We start from the raw sequence: 23,903 nt of genomic DNA on the forward strand, positions 1-23,903 counted from the left end.
GTGTTGTGCTGATGCTGCTGCCACCACCAGCTGTTTTGCTGTTTGGCGCGAAATGTTACTAGCGCGTGCGTGCGTGAGTGAGTCAATGAAGGTAAGTAAAACCCTTGGCGCCAGATATGCTGTAAGAATAGATAATCAGCCTAACTTTTGGTAGTGGCAGCCTTTAAAAAAAAAAAACATAAAGAGATGCTTTGTTACATTATCAGTCGTTATTTTTTGACTGTTCAAATGCTGTTGTTCCTTTTGAAAGTAGGACTGATTTGATAGTAATGGCAGAATATAATCAATAGGCATAATAGCAGATTGACAGCATGTAGTAGGCCTACCCCTACCACCAGGATCTGGGGAATGTACTTTGATTTTAATATATTTTGCGATTTATATTCCTATCATAGGCTATATATGTTGACAATGACCCTCATGAGACTGCACATTTAATGCACATAAAAATAATTATACTTCACAGATAGCATAGGTGCAGTAGAAGGCGTATTCCTTTCCTCATGCGCAAACTCAAAAAACACCCCACCAAAACAGTGGTCCATTGCATGCCTGGCATCAACCACTCTGTGCGAGGGAGACAGGGAGAGAGAGAGTCGTGATACACACGGTCTGACGCTGCGCTTCATTGTATCCTCAGCGAGCGTGTGTGTGTGTGTGGACGGTCCTACTTGCAGAATCCTTGGAACTGCATCAGTGATTTTCGACGAGGCTCATTTCTTCCCAAGAAACCCCCACCACAAGCCTCGACAAGACGTTTGACTAATAGTCTCTGTCCGCACATATAACCTACTCTGAAGAAGAGAGCAAAGACCAGTTAACTTCGCACTCTTGCAAGGTAAATATGTTTTATTTATTGTGGATTACAGTAAAATGCATAGTGAAACTTTCCCTCTATTCAATTATGATTTGTAAAGATAATCTTTATAAGTCATTGCTAGATACATTATACTACAAACTAATACAGTTGTATTAAATAATTAGGTTAGGCTAGATGTATTTTACATTGGGGAAGCATGGCCCAATCTTCTTAAGAGGCTATATCATAATGGATCAACAGCAGGACTGCAAATCATATAATTTCATATTGTAGGCTATTTATTAAGAGAATACATAAAACAATAATGTCAGTTATGGCTCTTTATCTCCCAAACAAATAGCCTGGTACTGAATGGGGCGGGAGTGGTTTAGCCTACTTCACTGGTGGATTTTTCAAAAACAAAAGTATCAAGAGTAGCCTACAACTAGAAAAAGGCTACATGTCAATAGATACAGTTAATGTGTGGTGTTGTTTTCATTAATTTGCCAAATGCAATATATGACATTTTAAAATGCAATTGTAATGTGGCATTTTCCTCTGAGCTTTCTTTCCTCTGTTGTGGTTCTGATGTAGTGCTTAGGGGATGCTGCCTCGCTCCTGGCACGTTTGTATGCGCTCATCCTGGCTGGGCTCGCGCTGGCTGGGCTGCAAGGATGGAACCATTTGATTTGCCGGGCGATGCTAGTTTAGAAACAAATGCATGCGTGGCATGGTGAAATTATGATGGAAATAATCCCAAAACTGAAAACTGACTTTTAAATGTAGATTTGTTTTATATCATATGTCCTTTCATCTTAGACTGATATATTTTCTTAAAACCATGCTCTTTTTTGTGGTAGTGCTAAGAAATCATGATTGCAAGATTTGCAGTGCATATGAAACATGTCATCGATAGTGCTTGAATGTATAGATCTGAGCATGTGTTAATGTATGTGTGGGTGTTGTACTTCACTGGATTTTGACTCTCAAGGTCATTCTCTATTGGAAAATGATGAAAAAGGAACATGCTGTTACATTATGTGGCTGGTCAGTATACAGAGAGAGGAGGACTATTAGTTCATATTAGAGAATCAGCTGATGACTATACTTTGGTTAGTGGAGTTTAGCCAGTAACCAAAAGGTTGCTGGTTTGAATCCCTGAGTTGACTAGGTAAGAAATCTGCCAATGTGCCCTTGAGCAAGGCACTTAACCATAATTGCTCCTGTAAGTCTCTCTGGATAAGAGCGTCTGCTAAATGACTAAAATGTACTAAGAGGCTGCCCTAAGATCCTTAGAAACATGTACTATCTATTTGGCCCTGTCTCAGTGTACTGAGCGGATGACAACATGCTGCCCTCTGCAATGCACTGCAGACTTACTTCTTTGTAACCGAGTGGCACTATCTGGGTCTTTTGTCACCACTAACACGACTGCAGCAGTAGATTCAGACTATGATTTCAGGGAATTAGTCATTGTCAAGTAAAAGCATTTCCTTTTGGGGTGGCAGGTAGCCTAGCTGTTGAGCTTTGGGCCAGTAACCGAAAGGTTACTGGATCCAATCCCCGAGCTGACAAGGTACAAATCTGTCGTTCTGCCCCTGAACAAGGCAGTTAACCCACTGTTCCTTGGTAGGCCGTCATTGTAAATAAGAATTTGTTCTTAACTGACTTGCAATTTCCATTTTTTATTCTTCACATAATCTCTTCTCCTTCACATAATTACATTTAAATTTGAGTCATTTAGCAGATTTACAGGAGCTCAAGGGCACATCGACAGATTTTTCACCTAGTCGGGGATTCAAACTAGCGACCTTTCGGTTACTGGCTCAACGATCTTATCCACTAGGCTACCTGCCGCCCCATCTCTTCTACTCCTCCCTCCATTCACCTTTACATTGCATTTAACACCCATTCACTCATTGTCTGATGATGCTGCTGCTCTGAAATGGACCTGTAGGGAAGCAATAGAGACATTTTCCTCATCAGCGTAAAGCCTACTCCGCCGCCTAAGTCTCTTGACAACGGTGCTGTGTTCGAGTGCAATGCAAAACATGAGATTGGGGCATACAGGTGCACCTCTTGGAGCAGTCTGTACTCTGCTCCTCCGCCATTGTGTGAATGGAAGACCTTTTAAAGTGTCACACCTCTGAGTGGAGTAGCCCGGTAGTGGATTATACATGCTCATCATTGCTCACATGGGACTGATCTGTCTGGTGCTGCTGCTGCTGTCTTGAGGCCCATACTTCATTGAGAGTGACAGCACGTATTGTGACAAGGAAAATGTCACCAGTTTATATGTCTCAGAACATAGGCTACTGCTTGCTTCGAGAATACAGCACCATCTATCCCTGGATGTTTGTTATATGGGTAACTCTATGCTAACAACAACACAGCTTCTTCTGGAGATGTGCTTTGACTATCACTGTCAATATGTTCACTGGTTGCTGCAATGCTGGGTCAGGAGAACGATCATCTTATGTTTTCTTACACTGCTAGGCTACTACCTTTGCATGTTCATAACATGGTCCTCTGTGTGTGTGTGTGTGTGTGTGTGTGTGTGTGTGTGTGTGTGTGTGTGTGTGTGTGTGTGTGTGTGTGTGTGTGTGTGTGTGTGTGTGTGTGTGTGTGTGTGTGTTCATAGTGTGGTCCTGTGTGTGTTCATAGCATGGTCCTGTGTGTGTTCATAGCATGGTCGTGTGTGTTTGTGTGTGTGTGTGTGTGTGTGTTCATAGCATGGTCCTGTGTGTGTGTTCATAGCATGGTCCTGTGTGTGTGTTCATAGCATGGTCCTGTGTGTGTGTTCAGTCCTCTTGTGCCCTAGTTAATAAGGATCCAGAGATAATTGACATTAGAGGCATGGAGATAGTAATGGCTGGATGGAAATGAGAACTATCCCCCCCAGCCTTTACTAGGCCTATACCATGGCCAGATTGATAGCCCACTGAGCTAAAGCATAGACATGGTTACTCATCACGAGAACACAGTTCTCCAAACTACTTCCACTACTTTGGGTACTCAGAAGGTGTGCTTAGAGTTGATATCTGTTCATTTTGATGATTTGTCATTAGAGTACAATCTCATTTCATGACATGAAAGTTCCAGAAATAGAGTAAGTAGAATGTCTTCTTCAGTTATTCTAAGAACCACAAGAAGAACATGATAGAGTTGTTTTTGGGGAAGGCAATCAGTATGTGCTTGTCAGAACTGCAAATGTGTCCATGACATAAAAATGGCAAGGGGCCTGGTGATGGTCTTTGATGTAGCCTAACAATCGCTACCTTGGCTTTCACTGAAGCCTTGTCACTTGGGTCAGCATTAAATAGAATATATTACAGTAATTAATTCACATTATATACACTGAAAAAAAATATAAACGCAACATGCAACTATTAAAAATATTTTAATTAGTTACAGTTGATACAAGGAAATCAGTCAATATTAAATAAATTCATTAGGCCCTAATCTATGGAGTTTACATGACTGGAATACAGTTATGCATCTGTTAGTCACAGATACCTTAAAAAAAGGTAGGGGCGTGGATCAGAAAACCAGTTAGTATCTAGTGTTAGCTTTTTGTGCTTAGGGAACATTTCTGGGATCTTTCATTTCAGCTCATGAAACATGGGACCAACTTTTTACATGTTGCGATTATATTTTTGTTCAGTGTAATTAACTCTCTCGTTCTGGCTCATGCTGCTTCCTCAGTACAATGAAAGAGTATGGGACATGGGACAGAGTATTTGTATCATAGCTACCTCACTCACTACAATGAAAGTGTATGAGACTTGACATCAGGGTTGTTTTGCCCCGCTCGTCAGTGCGAGCCAAGGCGCAGGTGATAGTGAGTGTACCCTCTACGTCTCAGGGGAATAGGCCATTGTACGCTGAGGTAATCTCCAAGGACAAAGAGCATCTATCTACTGCACTCCATAGATCAGAGAGGCTGACGTCCAGTTAATGTATCAGGCAATCTGAGGCCTCGCCTTGCACTAGGCTATGTATTCTATTGGTGATGTCACACCGTTGTTATTCAGTTTTGTTCTGTGGCTAGCTCGCAATCTCTATCATTGTTTTTGTTGATGGCAATGTGATTGTGATTGTCTCGCTTGTCATGCATTGGGTTTTACCTCTAAACCATGAAATGCAATTAAATGATTTGTCGTTCTGAACTCTGTTATTAAGCGTTCGGTGTTGGATGAATAATAATTTTTTCTGTGGTTGTTTTCCCCTTAGCATAGACAAAGTTAAAATGCTGCATGTAATTAAATCATCATCTGCAATGTATTATCTTCTAGAGAATACTTTTCGTCATATCTGTGATAATTCAATCAGAAATAATAGAATTGACCCTTTAAAGTGCTAGTCGTTTGTTTGCTACAGGATGCACCTAATTAATTGATATGGCTTTTCCGATGGTATCATATAATCTCTTTGTTTAATACGAGCAGAATGAATTTGAGCTCTTTCCCCCTTTTACATGAATCTAGAGTACTAAGAATTACACAACCATTACACATTGACAATAAAATCTCCAGATTTCAGATCTGCTTTCTCCGCTCGGGACCTTTTGTGATTCAGTGAGAGCATTGGTGACTAGTGAAAGGGGCCAGATTTTCTAAATGGTAAAAGTCACATTGTAGCATTGGATCTGTTGGCATGCTCATTATGCTAATGACAGGTTTCTTAATGAACTAATCTGGCTGAATTAGTGTGTGTGTGTGTGTGTGTGTGTGTGTGTGTGTGTGTGTGTGTGTGTGTGTGTGTGTGTGTGTGTGTGTGTGTGTGTGTGTGTGTGTGTGTGTGTGTGTGTGTGTGTGTGTGTGTGTGTGTGGTGTGTGTGAAGCAGTGTGAGCTGGGCTGGATACAGAGGCTGGGGTGCAAACAGCTGCAGGCTGTGGAGATAGGGCTAAGGCTAAGCAAAGGAGATAGGGCTAAGGCTAAGCAAAGGAGATTGGGCTAAGGCTAAGCAAAGGAGATAGGGCTAAGCAAAGGAGATCGGGCTAAGGCTAAGCAAAGGAGATTGGGCTAAGGCTAAGCAAAGGAGATAGGGCTAAGCAAGGGAGATCGGGCTAAGGCTAAGAAAAGGAGATAGGGCTAAGGCTAAGCAAGGGAGATAGGGCTAAGGCTAAGCAAAATAGATAGGGCTAAGGCTAAGAAAAGGAGATAGGGCTAAGCAAGGGAGATCGGGCTAAGGCTAAGCAAAGGAGATTGGGCTAAGGCTAAGCAAAGTGGGCCGAAAGGGAAATTAGACACAAAGTCACAATTATGGCATCAGATCACAATAAAACAAACAACTCGGGACACTTAGCCTAACAATCTCAAGGAATTGCTGTTGGATACACACTCGTTTGCTAGTTAAATCTCCAGTGGTCTGACCTGGTGCATGTTTGTTGTTGAGTGATTGTAGATACTTAGGCGGAGCAGAAGTGATGGCATATACTTTATTTCCAGACAACCATGGCTTTATTTTTGTTTTAATTATACAGAATGCATTGGTGTAGCAGCCAGCTAAGGGGAGGTAGGCTACTCCCTAGTATATGTAAGATCTATCAATGTATCAAACGTCTTGGGTTAAAACATAAGACAATCATCGGAGCTATCCAGGAATATTCTTCGATCATCTGTGTTTTATCGTCCCTGGTGCAGCCAAATAGAGACATGGTATACAAATCCACACTTAGTGTTCAACATTATTACTTTTCCCTAAATATCACATAATCCATTGGATTGAGGTGATTTTTGATACATTACAGCCATTTTTAGCTACAGCTGGGTTGAGGTGGTGTTTAGAATATAATTACCCGTGCTAGAAAATTCTCCTTTCTTCAATTCAAGCCTGATGAATGACTTTGCTGATACCTTTTAGAGATTTCTGTCAATGTTAGTCCAGACTGCCACAGGTATTTAACCTGTTCTGATAGAAAAATGATGTGTTCCATTCATTCTTTCCATACTTTCCAAAGTAATCAGGCACCATTCTTTCTTTCCATACAGACATTCTCAAAGAATAACTTTCCATTACTTTTTCTTCCTCTGACATTCTAAAATAATTCTCTTGCTATTCTTTTACAGATAAAATGGGAGCGAAAAACAGCAAGCTGACCCCAGAGGTGATGGAGGATCTGGTAAAGAGCACAGAATTTAACGAGCACGAGCTGAAACAGTGGTACAAAGGCTTCCTCAAAGACTGCCCCAGTGGACGACTCAATCTGGACGAGTTCCAACAACTCTATGTGAAGGTAGCTACAGAACACTGTCACTCTGCCAACATATAAATGCACCCTATTCCCTATAAAGTGCCCTACTTTTGGCCAGAGCCCATCAGGATCTCATCAGAAGTAGTGCACTATATAGGGAATAAGTGTGCCATTTTGGATGCACCCTGTCACTTTGCCAACATCTGCACAGACACAGACCCTTTTATCAGCAATATCTCCATAGAGTAGAGTAGAGTAGAGTAGAGTAGAGTAGAGTAGAGAAGAGAAGAGAAGAATAGTACACTCTTTATTGGTGCGATAGGCCAATTGGTTTAGCAGTGGATTGAAATACACAAGGATAGATATAGGACCCCCAAGGCTTGGTAGTTGAGGAAGTGATGTCGTACAACATTCTTTCAATTTCTCCACAAGTGAATGTGTTCAAAAACCATACAACTCAATACTCTACAGAAATGTTGAGAACTAGCAGAAATGCAGAGGTTTTGGAGCTTTGTAAGTATAACAGAAGCATATGTCATCGCAGTGGCAAAGCAATCAAAACAACATGATCCTATGGCAAGCTCAATAACAGTACTGTAATTAGTAACGAGTACATTACAGTATGTGATATCACCCTCCTGTCTTATTCGTTCCCTCAGCTGTATCCATTATGTTATTCTTTCCCTCCTGTATCCGGGCAGGAAACTAATCGACGGTGAAGCAACTCAAGAACAACTCAAGAGCACTTTGATTATAATCTCCTTTAATATTTATCTCCTCATCTTTAGAGGGGCTCGGGGAGAAATTATTATTCACAGGCCATAAGGTGAGAAGAATTATATATTTTCTAGTCCTAAATACAGATAAGTTTAATGAAACTTTCAGTTAATTTTATATAGGTAAATGTAATCTTTATAATCTTCTATTTAAAGAATTGAAATAAGATTGTTAAGATCTTATAGCTACAGCCATGTATGAATATTGACCATTAGTGAAGTATCATGCGTCCTGGAGTGTAGATTTGTTGTTAGTGGATGACAGTGCCTTCAGAAAGTATTCACACCCCTTGACTTTTTCCACATTTTGTTGTTTTACAGCCTGAGATTTTGTGTCACTGGTCTACACACATTACTCCGTAATGTCAAAGTGGAATTATGTTGTTAGAAATTTGTACAAATTCATGAAAAATGAAAAGCTGAAATGTCTTGAGTCAATAAGTATTCAACCCCTATGTTATTGCAAGCCTAAATAGGATTAAAAATGTGCTTAACAAGTCACATAGTTTGTATTTATTTTTATTTAACCTTTATTTAACTAGGCAAATTGTTATTTACAATGACGGCCTACCCCAGTCAAACCCTAACCCGGACGACGCTGGGTCAATTGTGCGCCGCCCTATGGGACTCCCAATCACGGCCGGTTGTGATACAGCCTGGAATCGAACCAGGGTAGGTAGTGACGCCTCTAGCACTTAGATGCAGTGCCTTAATACACATTATGGTGTGTTGTGTGTAGATGGGTGAGAGAAAAATTCTATTGAATCAATTTTGAATTCAGGCTGTAACTGTCACGACTTCCGCTGAAGTCGGTTCCTCTCCTTGTTCGGGCGGCGTTCGGGGGTCGACGTCACCGGTCTTCTAGCCATCGCCAATCCACTTTTCATTTTCCATTTGTTTTGTCTTGTTTTCCCGCACACCTGGTTTAAATTCCCTCATTATTTTACGTGTATTTAACCCTCTGTTCCCCCCATGTCTGTGTGTGGAATTGTTTGTTGTTACGTGTATGTGCACGTCAGACTGGTTTGCGCCGGGTTATGTCAACCCGTATTTGTTTATTGTTCTTAGTGCCGTGTGTCTGTTCGCCGTAATAAAGGGGCTCCGTTTGGCTACCCAATTCTGCTCTCCTGCGCCTGACTTCCCTGCAGCCAGCTACGCATACCTTACAGAATTCCACACCCGAGTATGGAGTCAGCAGGAGCAGGTACCTCTGGTAGCGGAGTCGAGGAGCGCGTCCGGGAGCACACAGCGTTGATTCACCATCTCGGCGCCGCCATTGACCGCGTCGTCCAGACGATGGACCGCTGGGAGAGACAGGGAGTCCCTCCAGCGCCCCCACCAGCACAACAGGGGTCTCCACTACTCACCCCCTCCACACCCAGTTTGCGCCGGGTTATGTCAACCCGTATTTGTTTATTGTTCTTAGTGCCGTGTGTCTGTTCGCCATAATAAAGGGGCTCCGTTTGGCTAGCCAATTCTGCTCTTCTGCGCTTGACTTCCCTGCAGCCAGTTACGCATACCTTACAGTAACAAAAGCAAATTTGGAATAAGTCAAAGGGTAAGAATACTTTTTGAAGGCACTGTATAGCTACTGACATCCTAACCCTGGTCGGTCCTCTCAGGAAATGCCCCATAATGAAAGATGTAAAACCATGTTAGAGAGTATCTAAAGGCATGGCTAGAAATATCAATGCACCTAATTCCCTATCGGTCAAAGTCAAACGTTGTGCACTCAAGAGGGAATAGGGTGCCATTTTGTGATGCACACCTAGTCTGCATTAGCTAAGAGGCTTTAGAAAACGCCACAAGACAAAGACACATAACCAAATATCTGTGGTGTAGGCCTACATGTACACCCTCGTAGCCCCAATTGGGGTTCTTTGTGACAGGCTGACAGCGTGTATGAACATCTACACGCTGGAGACCGTCTTACTATAATTGACAACCAATGCATTGAGTGCACTGTGGATGAAACTGATGTACCGTACAGAGTGGTGTTCCAAAGAGGTCTCAGAGGCTGATGGCTGCAGGCAAGTTAACCTTTCGCAGCGTCATATTGTGTTTCCAGGCAACAGGATATCAGTGAGAGGGTTTTATTTAAATCCAAAGGCTCTGATAGTGAGAACATTGATTACCTCACATTAGCTGGACAGACTGTTCTTCTGAAAAGGAATGGTGTGTGTGTGTCCCCGCGTTCACTTGTGTGTGTCCCAATGGGTGTGTGTGTGTGCACTCATGTGTGTGTGTGTGCATGCTCCCTCACGTGTGTGTGTGTCCCAATGATGTGCGTGTGTGTGTTTGTGTGTGTGTGAAGGTATGTTCGGTGTGACTTAGGTAATTTCAGTGACTGTGAGTGAGTGGGTGATCAAATCAAAATCTAATCTAATTTTATTGTCACTTGCAGATGTTATTGCGGTGTAATGTAGAGGTCGACCGATTATGATTTTTCAACGCCGATACCGATACCGATTATTGGAGGACCAAAAAAGCCGAAACCGATTAATCGGACGATTTTTATATATATATTTGTAATAATGACAATTACAACAATACTGAATGAAATATGAACACTTATTTTAACTTAATATAATACATAAATACAAATCTATTTAGTCTCAAATAAATAATGAAAGATGTTTGGTTTAAATAATGCAAAAACACAGTGTTGGAGAAGAAAGTAAAAGTGTAATATTTGCCATGTAAAAAAGCTAATGTTCAAGTTCCTTGCTCAGAACATGAGAACATATGAAAGCTGGTGGTTCCTTTTAACATGAGTCTTCAATATTCCCAGTTAAGAAGTTTTAGGTTGTAGTTATTATAGGAATTATAGGACTATTTCTCTCTATACCATTTGTATTTCATATACCTTTGACTATTGGACATTCTTATAGGCACTATAGTATTGCCAGCCTAATCTCAGGAGTTGATAGGCTTGAAGTCATAATTATCGCTGTGCTTCAAGCATTGCGAAGAGCTGCTTGCAAACGCAGAAAAGTGCTGTTTGAATGAATGCTTATGAGCCTGCTGCTGCCTACCACCGCTCAGTCAGACTGCTCTATCAAATATCAAATCATAGACTTAATTCTAATATAATAAACACACAGAAATACGAGCCTTAGGTCATTAATATGGTGAAATCCGGAAACTATAATTTCAAAAACAAAACGTTTATTCTTTCAGTGAAATACGGAACCGTTACGTATTTTATCGAACAGGTGGCATCCATAAGTCTAAATATTGCTGTTACATTGCACAACCTTCAATGTTATGTCATAATTATGTAAAATTCTGGCAAATTAATTACGGTCTTTGTTAGGAAGAAATGGTTTACACACAGTTCGCAACGAGCCAGGCGGCCCAAACTGCTGCATATAGCCTGACTCTGCTTGCACAGAACTCAAGAGAAGTGACACAATTTCCCTAGTTATTATTGCCTGCTAACATGAATGTCTTTTAACTAAATATGCAGGTTTAAAAATATATACTTGTGTATTGATTTAAAAAAAGGCATGGATGTTTATGGTTAGATACATTGGTGCAACGACAGTGCTTTTTTGCGAATGCGTTTTTGTTAAATCATCACCCGTTTGGCGAAGTAGGCTGTGATTCGATGATAAATTAACAGCCACCGCATTGATTATTTGCAACGCAGGACAAGCTAGTTAAACTAGTAATATCATCAACCATGTGTAGTTAACTAGTGTTTATGTTATTATTGTTTTTTATAAGATAAGTTTAATGCTAGCTAGCAGCTTACCTTGGCTCCTTGCTGCACTCGCGTAACAGGTGGTCAGCCTGCCACGCAGTCTCCTTGTGGAGTGCAATGTAATCGGCCATAATCGGCATCCAAAAATGCCAATTACCGATTGTTATGAAAACTTGAAATCGGACCTAATTAATCGGCCATGATTAATCGGTCGACCTCTAGTGTAGTGAAATGCTTGTACAGTGCAGTAATTTCAAAAAAATTGACAAAAATACACGCAATACACAACCTAAAAGTAAAGAATGGAATTAAGGAACATGGTACAAACATTGATAGAAGGGAGATCAGGGCAGTCGGCCGTGACATCATGCCTTTGATTCGTTCACATTCCATCCACCTGAGCCAACTGTCCAGATGCCATTTCTGTCACTGTGCTAAATACTGACTTATTATATGTCTATTGAGTCCCAGTGTGCTCAAATAGGCTAGGTTAAAACAGGGTTAAATCTTTATTTTCAGTCTCTTCCTTTTCATTTCAACTGCGTTTGTAGTGGCAATAATTTTGTCTGCGTCAAGGGAGTGAACGCTTTTTGAGTGAGCACAATATCAGTGCATGTTGAGGGCTTTGGTGCTTTTTTCCCTCTCTGTGGTGGTAGATTATATTTCTATTCTACGTGTGTAGCTCCGTACCAATGAATTCCAATTATAGTTTTCTAGACTAAACTCAGAAATCGATCAGCTGTATAGATTGAGTTGCGCTATTGTGAGCACAATGAACTGCTAGCATGTTGTTTTCAACTTAAGCTAATGAGTGTTGACGGCAGGGGTGTCTGGACTGGGTTTGGAATGGGATACATTGAAGTAAGAAAGTGTACAATTTAGAATGTTGGACTAGTGGTTTAACAGTAGACAAAATGTCAGTGGTAGTATCATTAAAAATTATGGTTGGTGATTATTACGTCATTGGCTTCCATCAAAACACAGTGAAAACACGTTGCTCTGAGCTGAATTTCAGTCTTGAAGGAGATGAGTAGTATGTAATCCCAGTGTACAGAAGATACTGTACAACTACATTTTCAGTGACATTTTACTTTTGAGTTTTAAGTAGATGGTGTGGCAGTCCACACACACGCACACACGCACACACACACACACACACACACACACACACACACACACACACACACACACACACACACTCACACACACACACACACACACACACACACACACACACACACACACACACACACACACACACACACACACACACACACACACACACACACACACACACACACACAGAGAGAGCCTATGGCCCATGGTGATGACAGTAGTGTCAGGTAAGTGACTGGGCTGCCAGTGTGTGTTTGGTCTTGTTGTGATGATATAGATGTTACTGTGTCATCAGTGATAAGTTGCAGAGTAATGGACTTAATGTATGGTTCCTGCTGAATACAGCTATCAGACTGTAATTGGCCTGAGGGTAGCATATGCACTGGGTTGTACAGCACCATGCAGAAGCCTTTATAGTGACATCACAAACACCCCATATAGCACCATGCAGAAGCCTTTATAGTGACATCACCAACACCCCCTACAGCACCATGCAGAAGCCTTTATAGTGACATCACCAACCACCCATACAGCACCATGCAGAAGACTTTATAGTGACATCACCAACACCCCATACAGCACCATGCAGAAGACTTTATAGTGACATCACCAACACCCCATACAGCACCATGCAGAAGCCTTTATAGTGACATCACCAACACCCCATACAGCACCATGCAGAAGCCTTTATAGTGACATCACCAACACCCCATACAGCACCATGCAGAAGACTTTATAGTGACATCACCAACACCCCATACAGCACCATGCAGAAGACTTTATAGTGACATCACCAACACCCCATACAGCACCATGCAGAAACTTAATCGCTCTCTACACAGCAGGCAATCACACAGATCGAATCACCCCCCCCCCCACACACACACTGATGGAAACCTATCCCTAACACTGCACCACACCAGGACACACAGCGCAGTGCCCTGACCTAGATTGATGGGCTGGATAGATAGATTCTGGTTTGGCGATTCTCACTTCAATACCTGCAGGGCGTTTGATGTGTGTGTGTGTATGTGTGTGTGTGTGTGTGTGTGTGTGTGTGTGTGTGTGTGTGTGTGTGTGTGTGTGTGTGTGTGTGTGTGTGTGTGTGTGTGTGTGTGTGTGTGTGTGTGTGTGTGTGTGTATATGTGTGACCCACCCCCTCTCCCAGACAGTCCCAGCATTACTATCATAAGTTTGTAATTAATGACCTTGTTGGACGCTTTTATTTCCACAAATGGAAACAGTCCTATGGTCAGTGACGGACAGAGACGAGGGCAGCAGCAATCCATAATATGACGAGGGATGTAATAATGTGATCAGATGTTTGATAGACAGGACGTCATACCACCATGACAGATGCTGTATGTTACACTCTGTCTTTGTCACTGGTACTAGTAAGAGGTCTGGAGAGCAGACACTGGCTTAAAGGTGCAATCTGCAATATTACCTGCTGTTCAATAATGATGAAGCCTATACCAATTGATTCTTGAGGAAAATAACTTAGAAATGCCTGATGAGATTAGTACAACAGTTTTACTCCATCATTACCCAGAATATACATTTTTTACTACATTGTTTGTAAAGCCTTTCCTGAAAATCAAATGAGGGATTGTGCCTTTAAGCCATTAGATCTCTCTGCAAGGGCGGATGTGTGTAGAGAGACGTGTCTACAGGGCATGGGTGCATCTGTAACGGATGTGAAATGGCTAGCTAGTTAGCGGGTACGCGCTAATAGCGTTTCAATCGGTTACATCACTTGCTCTGAGACTTGAAGTAGGGTTTCCCCTTGCTCTGCAAGGGCCGCGGCTTTTGTGGAGCGATGGGTAACGATGCTTCGTGGGTGACCGTTGTTGATGTGTGCAGAGGGTCCCTGGTTCGCGCCCGAGGTCGGGGCGAGGGGACGTACTAAAGTTATACTGTTGCATTGATGCTGTTGACCCGGATCACTGGTTGCTGCGGAAAAGGAGGAGGTCGAAAGGGGGGTGAGTGTAACGGATGTGAAATGGCTAGCTAGTTAGCGGGTATGCGCTAATAGCGTTTCAATCGGTTACGTCACTTGCTCTGAGACTTGAAGTAGGGTTTCCCCTTGCTCTGCAAGGGCCGCGGCTTTTGTGGAGCGATGGGTAACGATGCTTCGTGGGTGACTGTTGTTGATGTGTGCAGAAGGTCCCTGGTTCGCGCCCGAGGTCGGGGCGAGGGGACGTACTAAAGTAATACTGTTACACATCTCTCTCTCTCTCTCTCTCTCTCTCTCTCTCTCTCTCTCTCTCTCTCTCTCTCTCTCTCTCTCTCTCTCTCTCTCTCTCTCTCTCTATGTCTGTAGAGGCGGTGGTCTAAAATTAGTGGCTGTCATTTGAAGCGCTCACAATCCATGCTCCATCACTGTCACAAAAGAGGAAGAATTGAAAAAACTTCTATACTTTTCACTTTATTCTGTCTGAACTGGAGTCATTGCTTCGTATTTTGTACAGCAGTGGAACTCTCAGTGTGAGGTGCTGCATGAACAGAGACACAACATTGGGGGAGGGGAGGGTACTGTGCTGGGGGAGGGTATGGGCTAGGGGGGGTACTGGGCTGGGCGAGGGGAGGGTACTAGGGGAGGGGAGGGTACTGGGCTGGGCGAGGGTACTGGGCTAGGGGAGGGTACTGGGCTGGGCGAGGGGAGGAGAAGGTACTGTGCGAGGGGAGGGGAGGGTACTGGGCTGGGCGAGTGGAGGGTACTGGGCTGGGCGAGGGGAGGTTACTGGGCTAGGGGAGGGTACACGGGGCGAGGGGAGGAGGTACTGGGCTAGGGGGTGGGAGGGTACTGGTCTGTGCGCGGGGAGGGGAGGGTACTGGGCTGGGCGAGGGTAGGGGAGGGGACTGGGCTGGGCGAGGGGAGGGGGGGTACTGTGCTGGGCGAGGGGAGGTTACTGGGCTAGGGGAGGGGAGGGTACTGGGCTGGGTGGGGGGAGGGGAGAGTACCGGGCTGGGCGAGGCGAGGGTACTGGGCTATGGGAGGGGAGGGTACTGGGCGAGGGGAGGTGAGGGTACTGGGCTATGGGAGGGGAGGGCACTGGGCGAGGGGAGGTGAGGGTACTGGGCTAGGGGAGGAGAGGGTACTGGTCTAGGGGAGGGGAGGGGAGGGTACTGGTCTAGGGGAGGGGAGGGTACTGGGCTGTGCGCGGGGAGGGTACTGGGCTGGGTGAGGGGAGGGTACTGGGCTGGGCGAGGGAAGGGTACTTGGCTGTGGGAGGGGAGGGTACTTGGCTGGGGGAGGGCAGGGTACTGGGCTGGGCGAGGGGAGGGTACTGGGCTGGGGGAGGGGAGGGTACTGGGCTGGGGAAGGGGAGGGTACTGGCACTTCAATCAAATCAATCAAAATGTAGTGATATGCTTTAATGATCTAGGACTTGGCATCAATGATATATTGTCTTTCACTTTTTCAACCAGTGTCTGTCAGAGTTTGTTTAGCTATGGCCACTTGAGACAAGCTAAAAAGCCTTTATATAATAATGTGGGTGTGTGCATGTGTGTTGTGCGTGTGGGGGCATACTGTATGTGTGTGTGTGTGTGTGCAGGTCTGGAGCAGTAGAGTAGAGGGGGGTTGTGCTGTGTTGTGCCAGCCAGGCCTTGTTATCCCGCAGGCCAACTGCACATCTAATTCAATCACTAGAGAAAGGGCAACATACCCATCCACTGCTCCTCTGACTATAGAAATGGAAAGAGGGTGTGGGAGAGAGAGAAAGAAACACAGAGAGAGATGGGGGGGTGAGAGAGAGAGAGAAGGGGAGGGGATGTGAGAGGTTGGAGGAAGGGTGAGAGGGAGAGAGAGTTAGATGCTACACTAAATAGGTTGATGGTGTGAACTGAACTCTCTCTTTTTAATTAACTTCATAACAATTGAATGCTCTCTTAATTAGTGTTCCCTGTCATTAAATATATGTGGTGTGATTTTAACGATGGTAGGAGACGTGAGGAGACATTAGTTAGAAAAATCCAATGTTATGTTACATAATGCATCATGAAGCTGGTTAACTTGTGGCGTGTTAAGTAAAGCCTATATTGTGAGCATGGCTCTTGCAATGCCAGTATAGTGGGTTCGATTCCCGGGACCAACCGTATGTAGAAAATGTATGCACATTAAAGCTACTGCTAAATGGCATATATTTTAATTATGACTAGATGCTTCACATGTACATGTAGCAGATGGAGAGCTGTAAAACTCACTCCTCAGCCTTAAATGTCGCCCCTTGTGCAAATGAAGAAGATATCTGGTAGCCACTTCAAGGGTTAGGGTAAGAAACTAGGGCTGTCCCTGGTCTACCTGACAGCCACTAAAAGCTGAGTCAGAGGGAGGGATGCTGGCATTTTGGATGGCCCTCCTTCCTCTGCTTCCTCTCTCACTGCCCCCCTCTGCTGGCTGATAAACACACTGACAGTATCGTGCCGAGATGATGACCAGGGTGAAGTTTCTCCTAGTTACTGATCTAGGATCAACCCCAACTTTAACCATTAGTGGGGAAAATGCCAAACTGATCCAAGATCAGCGTCTAGGGGCAACTTCACCCTACTCCCATGGGCTATGCTGAACACTTTTGTTTCATAATGCTGAAACAAACAAACACCTTCACTTACTAGCTGGTTAATACAGAGAGAAGCAATAATACTGATAAAATAATCTGACATCGCCGTGTTATTTCATTTAGTGACTTCCCCTGTGAAGGCTTTCACAATCAGCGTCTCATTTTTCAAGAACTGAATGATCCTAAGAGACTTTGGACAAAAGTTACTTGCATAATACTTGCATTTAGAGTGCATCCAAATTGAACCCTCTTCACTAAATACTGTAGTGCACTACCATTGATCAGCTCCCTGGTCAAAATGAGTGAACTATATGGGGAGTAGCGTGCCATTTGGGATAGTCAGTTTGTTGACACCATAATGTGGTTAGAATTCCAACCTTATCTTTCCATCCTCCCTGCTGTTTTAGAGGATATCTGTAGTGTACAGTTTTTTCTATAATCTGTCTTAATTAGCTTGGTATTTTCTCATGTTTCCATTATGGTGGATACTGGGTAGTGGGTGCACTGCTGTGAACTTTCCCTGTAGCCTCATCGCTCTCTCTCTCTCTCCTTGTGTGTGTGTGTGTGTGTGTGATTGTGTGTGTGGTTGTGTGTGTGTGGTTGTGTGGTTGTGTGTGTGTGGTTGTGTGCGTGCGTTTTATAACTGAGACTGGGGTCCCGAAGGGTGCTGGCTGGCTATGCTGCCCGAGTTTAGCTCTCCTCTCTCTCTCTCTCCGCTTTCTCTCTCTCTCTCTCCTCTCCCTGCCTTGCATGTCACTGACTTTTATGTAAGAGCTCAGAAAGCATCTTAGAGCCCCCATCGGTAGGTCGGTCAGTCGGTCGCACAAAACTTGAAACATCCAAATGATTGATGCTGGATTATGCATGTACTCAGCAGCCCTCTCTCTCTCTTTCTGCTCTGTGAACAAGCCAGCGTCTTTGTGTGAGAGATGCGCTGGCAGGACAAGGCGTTGAGTCTCAAATGGCACTCTAGTCCTTGTATAGTGCACTACTTTTGATCAGGGCCCATAAGGACACAACCAAGGTTAACAGCTATATGCATTAACATGCTAACAGCTCCCTCTCCCTGCCAACAGCCATGTGCAGTAACATGCTAACAGCTCCCTCTCCCTGCCAACAGCTATATACAGTAACATGCTAACAGCTCCCTCTCCCTGCCAACAGCAATGTGCAGTAACATGCTAACAGCTCCCTCTCCCTGCCAACAGCTATATACAGTAACATGCTAACAGCTCCCTCTCCCTGCCAACAGCCATATGCAGTAACAGGCTAACAGCTCCCTGCCAACAGCTATATGCAGTAACAAGCTAACAGCTCCCGCTCCCTGCCAACAGCCATATGCAGTAACAAGCTAACAGCTCCCGCTCCCTGCCAACAGCCATATGCAGTAACATGCTAACAGTTCCCGCTCCCTGCCAACAGCCATATGCAGTAACATGCTAACAGCTCCCTCTCCCTGCCAACAGCCATATGCAGTAACATGCTAACAGTTCCCTCTCCCTGCCAACAGCCATATGCAGTAACATGCTAACAGCTCCCACTCCCTGCCAACAGCCATATGCAGTAACATGCTAACAGCTCCCTCTCCCTGCCAATAGCTATATGCAGTAACATGCTAACAGCTCCCTCTCCCTGCCAACAGCCATATGCAGTAACATGCTAACAGCTTCCTCTCCCTGCTAACAGCTATATGTAGTAACATGCTAACAGCTTCCTCTCCCTGCCAACAGCCATATGCAGTAACAGGCTAACAGCTCCCTCTCCCTGCCAACAGCTATATGCAGTAACATGCTAACAGCTCCCTCTCCCTGCCAACAGCCATATGCAGTAACATGCTAACAGCTCCCTCTCCCTGCCAACAGCCATATGCAGTAACATGCTAACAGCTCCCTCTCCCTGCCAACAGCTATATGCAGTAACATGCTAACAGCTCCCTCTCCCTGCCAACAGCCATATGCAGTAACATGCTAACAGCTCCCTCTCCCTGCCAACAGCCATGTGCAGTAACATGCTAACAGCTCCCTCTCCCTGCCAACAGCTATATACAGTAACATGCTAACAGCTCCCTCTCCCTGCCAACAGCCATATGCAGTAACAGGCTAACAGCTCCCTGCCAACAGCTATATGCAGTAACAAGCTAACAGCTCACGCTCCCTGCCAACAGCCATATGCAGTAACATGCTAACAGCTCCCTCTCCCTGCCAACAGCCATATGCAGTAATATGCTAACAGCTCCCGCTCCCTGCCAACAGCCATATGCAGTAACAAGCTAACAGCTCCCGCTCCCTGCCAACAGCCATATGCAGTAACAAGCTAACAGCTCCCGCTCCCTGCCAACAGCCATATGCAGTAACATGCTAACAGTTCCCGCTCCCTGCCAACAGCCATATGCAGTAACATGCTAACAGCTCCCTCTCCCTGCCAACAGCCATATGCAGTAACATGCTAACAGTTCCCTCTCCCTGCCAACAGCCATATGCAGTAACATGCTAACAGCTCCCTCTCCCTGCCAACAGCTATATGCAGTAACATGCTAACAGCTCCCTCTCCCTGCCAATAGCTATATGCAGTAACATGCTAACAGCTCCCTCTCCCTGCCAACAGCCATATGCAGTAACATGCTAACAGCTCCCGCTCCCTGCCAACAGCCATATGCAGTAACAAGCTAACAGCTCCCGCTCCCTGCCAACAGCCATATGCAGTAACATGCTAACAGCTCCCGCTCCCTGCCAACAGCCATATGCAGTAACATGCTAACAGCTCCCGCTCCCTGCCAACAGCCATATGCAGTAACAAGCTAACAGCTCCCTCTCCCTGCCAACAGCTATATGCAGTAACATGCTAACAGCTCCCTCTCCCTGCCAACAGCCATATGCAGTAACATGCTAACAGCTCCCGCTCCCTGCCAACAGCCATATGCAGTAACATGCTAACAGCTCCCTCTCCCTGCCAACAGCTATATGCAGTAACATGCTAACAGCTCCCTCTCCCTGCCAACAGCCATATGCAGTAACATGCTAACAGCTCCCTCTCCCTGCCAACAGCTATATGCAGTAACATGCTAACATCTCCCTCTCCCTGCCAATAGCTATATGCAGTAACATGCTAACAGCTCCCTCTCCCTGCCAACAGCCATATGCAGTAACATGCTAACAGCTCCCTCTCCCTGCCAACAGCTATATGCAGTAACATGCTAACAGCTCCCTCTCCCTGCCAACAGCCATATGCAGTAACATGCTAACAGCTCCCTCTCCCTGCCAACAGCTATATGCAGTAACATGCTAACATCTCCCTCTCCCTGCCAATAGCTATATGCAGTAACATGCTAACAGCTCCCTCTCCCTGCCAACAGCCATATGCAGTAACATGCTAACAGCTCCCGCTCCCTGCCAACAGCCATATGCAGTAACAAGCTAACAGCTCCCGCTCCCTGCCAACAGCCATATGCAGTAACATGCTAACAGCTCCCTCTCCCTGCCAACAGCCATATGCAGTAACATGCTAACAGCTCCCGCTCCCTGCCAACAGCCATATGCAGTAACAAGCTAACAGCTCCCTCTCCCTGCCAACAGCTATATGCAGTAACATGCTAACAGCTCCCTCTCCCTGCCAACAGCCATATGCAGTAACATGCTAACAGCTCCCGCTCCCTGCCAACAGCCATATGCAGTAACATGCTAACAGCTCCCTCTCCCTGCCAACAGCTATATGCAGTAACATGCTAACAGCTCCCTCTCCCTGCCAACAGCCATATGCAGTAACATGCTAACAGCTCCCTCTCCCTGCCAACAGCCATATGCAGTAACATGCTAACAGCTCCCTCTCCCTGCCAACAGCCATATGCAGTAACATGCTAACAGCTCCCTCTCCCTGCCAACAGCCATATGCAGTAACATGCTAACAGCTCCCTCTCCCTGCCAACAGCTATATGCAGTAACATGCTAACATCTCCCTCTCCCTGCCAATAGCTATATGCAGTAACATGCTAACAGCTCCCTCTCCCTGCCAATAGCTATATGCAGTAACATGCTAACAGCTCCCTCTCCCTGCCAACAGCCATATGCAGTAACATGCTAACAGCTTCCTCTCCCTGCTAACAGCTATATGTAGTAACATGCTAACAGCTTCCTCTCCCTGCCAACAGCCATATGCAGTAACAGGCTAACAGCTCCCTCTCCCTGCCAACAGCTATATGCAGTAACATGCTAACAGCTTCCTCTCCCTGCCAACAGCTATATGCAGTAACATGCTAACAGCTCCCTCTCCCTGCCAACAGCTATATGCAGTAACATGCTAACAGCTCCATCTCCCTGCCAACAGCCATATGCAGTAACATGCTAACAGCTCCCTCTCCCTGCCAACAGCTATATGCAGTAACATGCTAACAGCTCCCTCTCCCTGCCAACAGCTATATGCAGTAACATGTTAACAGCTCCCTCTCCCTGCCAACAGCTATATGCAGTAACATGCTAACAGCTCCCTGCCAACAGCTATATGCAGTAACCGGCTAACAGCTCCCTCTCCCTGCCATCTCTGTCTGCTTTTCTACTCAAGGTTTGCTTCTTGTGTGCTGTCAGGGTCTGAAAATAGGCCAACTGTATCTGTTGTAGTTGGAGAACTTGCATAAAACACAAATCCTTATTCATGCATGATTCATGTCTTTATTAAAAACAAAGTCCTCCTCTCACAGTGTCTTGTTTAGTGTCACGGTTCTCAAAATGTAACAGTGGTAAGAGTTCAACTTGAGCTTATGTCAATGCCTTGTAATGCTGTCGTAGTCTGCCAACGGGTTTATAGCAACGACTTGTAATGTATTAGATCAGTGGTTCCCAAAATGTGTATAGTCCCGTACCCCTTCAAACATTCAACCTCCAGCTGCGTACCCCCTCGAGCACCAGGGTCAACGCACTCTCAAATGTAGTTTTTTGCCATCATTGTAAGCCTGACACACACACACACTATACGATACATTTATTAAACAGAAGAATGAGAGTGAGTTTTTGTCACAACCCGGCTCGTGGGAAGTGACAAAGAGCACTTTTAGGACCAGGGCACAAGTAATAATATAATAATAATGAATAGTTTTGCTCTTTATTGAACCATAAATAAAGCATAAAACATAAAACATATAAAATTGTTCATCGAAAATAGTGAATAACTAATAATAACCACAGGTTAATAAGAAGGGTGTGCTTGAAAGGATGCACATAGCTCTGCAATGTTGTATTGGAGAGAGTCTCAGTCTTAAATCATTTTCCACACACAGTCTGTGCCTGTAGTTAATTTTCATGCTATTGAGGGGCGAGAATCCACTCTCACATAGGTACGTGGTTGCAAAGGGCATCAGTGTCCTAACAGCGCAATTTGCCAAGGCAGGATACTCTGAGCGCAGCCCAATCCAGAAATCTGTCAGTGGCTTCTGATTAAATTAAATTTTCACAGAACCGCTTGTTGCAATTTTGATGATGCTCTCTTGTTCAGATATCGGTAAGTGGACTGCAGGCAGGGCATGAAAGGGATAACGAATTCAGTTGTTTCTGTCACCCGTTTTGGTAAAGTACCTGCGTAATTGCACACCCAACTCACTCAGGTGCTTCGCTATATCACATTTGACATTGTCCATAAGCTTGAGTTCATTTGTACACAAAAAATCATACAATGATGGAAAGACCTGTGTATTTTCCTTGTTAATGCAGACAGAGAAGAGCTCCAACTTCTTAATCATAGCCTCAATTTTGTCCCACACCTTGAATATAGTTGCGGAGAGTCCCTGTAATCCTAGATTCATATCATTCAGGCGAGAAAAAACATCACCCAGATAGGCCAGTCCTGTGAGAAACTCGTCATCATGCAAGTGGTCAGACAAGTGAAAATGAAATAAAGAAAACTTTTAAGCTCGTCTCTCATTTTAAAAAAACTTGTCAATACTTTGCACCTTGATAACCAGTGCACTTCTGTATGTTGTAAAAGCTTTAAATGGTCGTTGCCAATATCATTGCATAGTGCAGAAAATACATGAGAGTTCAGGGGCCTTGCTTTAACAAAGTTAACCATTTTCACTGTAGTGTCAAAACGTCTTTCAAGCTGTCAGGCATTTCCTTGGCAGCAAGAGCCTCTCAGTGGATGCTGCAGTGTACCCAAGTGGCGTCGGGAGCAACTGCTCTATGTCTCCCTGTCATGGCTTTTGCGCCATCAGTCCAGATACCAACATGAGAAGCAGCTACGTTTGGCTACATACGGACCATTAGTGGAATTCCCGTGCGAGAGTAACGGTTAATGGGATTGGATGTTAATTATTTGACTAAGCTACCTGTATTTGACATTGTGTTGTTATTTCGCTGAACACTAGATGGTTTAATTTTATTTTTGGCTGTGAAACGAGGCTACTCAGGCGAGAAAAAAAACTCACCCAAATGTATAGCCCCGTTGGAAAATATGAATGGACTGTTCGAAAATGTGAAGAAAAAATAATATCTTTAAAGAAAAATGTGAATCACATTTTTATTTGGCGTACCCCCGACGGCATTGCGCGTACCCCAGTTTGTGAATACCTGCAGGTGATTCATTCTATTGTAGTAGTATGCCAGTAGGTGTAACGGCTTTCTTCCTGGGATGAAGGAGAGGACCAAAATGCAGCGCAGTTAGTGTTCAACATGTTTAATTAAACAATAAACAATGAACATTAACAAATAACAAAATAACAAACGTGAAAGCCGAGACAGTCCTATCTGGTGCAGAACACAA

At 44.5% G+C, this 23,903-nt stretch overlaps 1 protein-coding gene across 2 annotated transcripts in view; it reads left to right on the top strand.

The window, feature by feature from the left end:
- The first annotated feature begins 6,876 nt into the window (after window positions 1-6,876).
- Window positions 6,877-23,903, top strand: part of LOC120019532 (visinin-like protein 1) — a 28,223-nt gene continuing 11,196 nt past the window's right edge. For both annotated transcript variants that reach the window (XM_038962828.1, XM_038962829.1), the window contains exon 1: window positions 6,877-7,038. In XM_038962828.1, coding sequence (XP_038818756.1) covers window positions 6,877-7,038 — 162 coding nt within the window. The remainder of the gene's footprint in view (window positions 7,039-23,903) is intronic.

This window comes from Salvelinus namaycush, chromosome 24, assembly GCF_016432855.1.
Source record: "Salvelinus namaycush isolate Seneca chromosome 24, SaNama_1.0, whole genome shotgun sequence".
Classification (NCBI taxonomy): domain Eukaryota; kingdom Metazoa; phylum Chordata; class Actinopteri; order Salmoniformes; family Salmonidae; genus Salvelinus; species Salvelinus namaycush.